General features: G+C 44.8%; 1 protein-coding gene across 1 annotated transcript in view; it reads right to left on the minus strand.

Moving 5' to 3' along the window:
• Positions 1 to 2,770, minus strand: part of LOC123986262 (interleukin-1 receptor accessory protein-like) — a 54,673-nt gene that overhangs the window by 24,447 nt on the left and 27,456 nt on the right. The window contains exons 3-4 of the mRNA XM_046074412.1: positions 907 to 1,102; positions 477 to 560 (exon numbers count right to left, since the gene is read on the minus strand). Coding sequence (XP_045930368.1) covers positions 477 to 560; positions 907 to 1,102 — 280 coding nt within the window. The remainder of the gene's footprint in view (positions 1 to 476; positions 561 to 906; positions 1,103 to 2,770) is intronic.

Genomic DNA, 2,770 nt, shown 5'->3' on the forward strand with positions numbered 1-2,770 from the left:
TGTGTGTGTTATTATAATAATATATTAAAAATGTAATAAAAATAAATAAATAAAACAGCAATGTGTGTGTGTTATTATAATAATATATTAAAAATGTAATAAAAATAAATAAATAAAACAGCAATGTGTGTGTGTTATTATAATAATATATAAAAAATGTAAAAAAAAAATTTAAATTAATTAATTTAAAACAGAAAAAACAAAAAACTACTTTTGGGGGGGGGGTTTCTCCGATTTGGTTTTGAAACGAAATAATGAAAGAATGAAAGTTTAGTGAAGCTGCCGCGTGCTGCTCTTCATCAGAGGTGGTTTACCTGAGGTACATTTACCAAACCAACCAAGTCCTCATTCAGACAGATACATAAAGAGGCCTCGCTAAATTCAGAGTCAGTTTAAGTCAGAGGAGATGAAGTCGTTATAAATAAGTTGATGAAATACTAAAATGCCAGAGTCCATGTAGAAGACAGAAGTCTTACCGTAGCATACAGATGTACAGGCCGGTGTCGGCGGCGGCGGCCGGCTGCAGCCACAGTCTCTCTCTGTCTTTGCTGAGCCGCGAGCTGCAGAGGAGAATCACATTAGACCCTGAACGAACGTAAATCAGATACGATTCAATTACAGCGACATCAGAACAAAGTATAATGTCCTCAGTGACGCTAATCGAGCTGCTCGCCTCCAAAACACCATACGTCCTGACTGGAAGGGAAATCGTTACGCTGATCTTCATCATTCAGTTACTCTCAAAGTGTCTCAATTAGTCTGAACGGCATCTGATTGGAGGCTGGTTAGGGGGTCTGACAGGGTCACGTGTCCATCATGACAGAGTAGGGTTCATCCATAAGCCCTGGCCGTGACCCTGGGTCAAAGGGTAGAGAACCATCTGATCAGAACTTCCCGCAGTCGTACCTGTAAGTGATTGGCTGTTCCAGGTCGTGACCCTCAGGGTGGCGGTACCAGAAGAGGTTGTGTCCGGCGCTCTGGGTGGAGGTGTAGTTGTAGACGGAGGGGTGAGAAAAGAGAGGACAGGAGAGCCACCCGGCCTCCCCCTCCAGGACTGAGACCGCCCTCTCACTGGACTCCCCCCAGTCATAACACATGGGCTCTGAGGGAGAGACGTTTAAAAGGTTAGTGCGGCTGCAGCGTATCCATCCGCCCAGTCTGTGCTGCACCTCCAGCTTCTGCGCCCGACTGAACAAGTAGATCCAGAACGTAACTCCCTCAGATCCACTTCACGCACAGATCAAACATACAGACATAACATGTGCATCAGAAGTGTTTATCTGAACTTTGGACTGAGCTGTTCCTCTTTGAATACTACGACCCGTTTTTAAAATTTTACTTTTCCTTTAAAAACATAAAAGGGTTCATCCTCTGGGAAACATGCACGTGCACTGAGCTGATCCTAAGTGTTGCGCTCGTTGTTCATAATGTAAACTGACAGAAATAGAGAGAGAGAGAAGGTTCAAACGCTGGCTCCTTTCTCACAGCTGACCACTCAAATTCAAATCAGCTTTATTGGCATGAATGTATAACAACAATAACAATAAAGCTACAAATAAATTAAAGAACAATTAATTTCATACATTTCATTAAATAAGTAAATAAAACCGTAAATGTTTGTGTGTGTTCATTTAGAACGAAAAAATTTGTATCAAATGTGAAATTTAAAAACAAAATACAAATAAAGGAATAATTACTAAAATATCAAACAATCCAAATAATAATCATTTGAAAATTAGTTTAATTATTTATCAGTTTCCACTGGTTGTCCTGACTTCATGGCATGAGAAGATATATTTTGGAGCAATTATTTGACATTGGGCATTTTTCTCAGTAAATAGTTTCTGTGTGCCTGATATAAATTTGAATTCAGGGTATATTTGTGAAATGTTTGTCTTAGTGTTTTATATTTAGCAAATCATATTTGTTTACTCAACACTCGTGTGTTTTGTCCACAGCTGTCTGCTTTGGCTTTGGTGGACCAGATGTCAGACAGATGCAAAAAATGCAAAAAATGTTAACAACTGCGAGTCTAAACGTGTGAGGACGAAATGTAACCAGGAAATACAACACAAACTAAAGAGGTGCCCCCCCCCCCACCCCCGTGTGCTGTAAGACGTTGAACAGGCTATAGTCTTGAATAAACCTGCGTCCTCTCTAGCAGCCAGCAGGGGGCGACTTAAACCTGTGTCCTCTCTAGCAGCCAGCAGGGGGCGACTTAAACCTGCGTCCTCTCTAGCAGCCAGCAGGGGGCGACTTAAACCTGCGTCCTCTCTAGCGGCCAGCAGGGGGTGCCTTAAAGCTGCGTCCTCTCTAACGGCCAGCAGGGGGCGACTTAAACCTGCGTCCTCTCTAGCAGCCAGCAGGGGGCGACTTAAACCTGCGTCCTCTCTAGCAGCCTGCAGGGGGCGACTTAAACCTGCGTCCTCTCTAACGGCCAGCAGGGGGCAACTTAAACCTGCGTCCTCTCTAACAGCCAAAAGGGGGCGACTTAAAGCTGCATCCTCTCCAGCAGCCAGCAGGGTGCGACTTAAACCTGCGTCCTCTCTAGCAGCCAGCAGGGGGTGACTTAAAGCTGCGTCCTCTCTAGCAGCCAGCAGGGGGCGACTTAAACCTGTGTCCTCTCCAGCAGCCAGCAGGGGGCGACTTAAACCTGCGTCCTCTCTAGCAGCCAGCAGGGGGCGACTTAAACCTGCGTCCTCTCCAGCAGCCAGCAGGGGGCGACTTAAACCTGCGTCCTCTCCAGCAGCCAGCAGGGGGCGACTTAAAC

Source organism: Micropterus dolomieu, linkage group LG17 (genome assembly GCF_021292245.1).
Source record: "Micropterus dolomieu isolate WLL.071019.BEF.003 ecotype Adirondacks linkage group LG17, ASM2129224v1, whole genome shotgun sequence".
NCBI lineage: Eukaryota > Metazoa > Chordata > Actinopteri > Centrarchiformes > Centrarchidae > Micropterus > Micropterus dolomieu.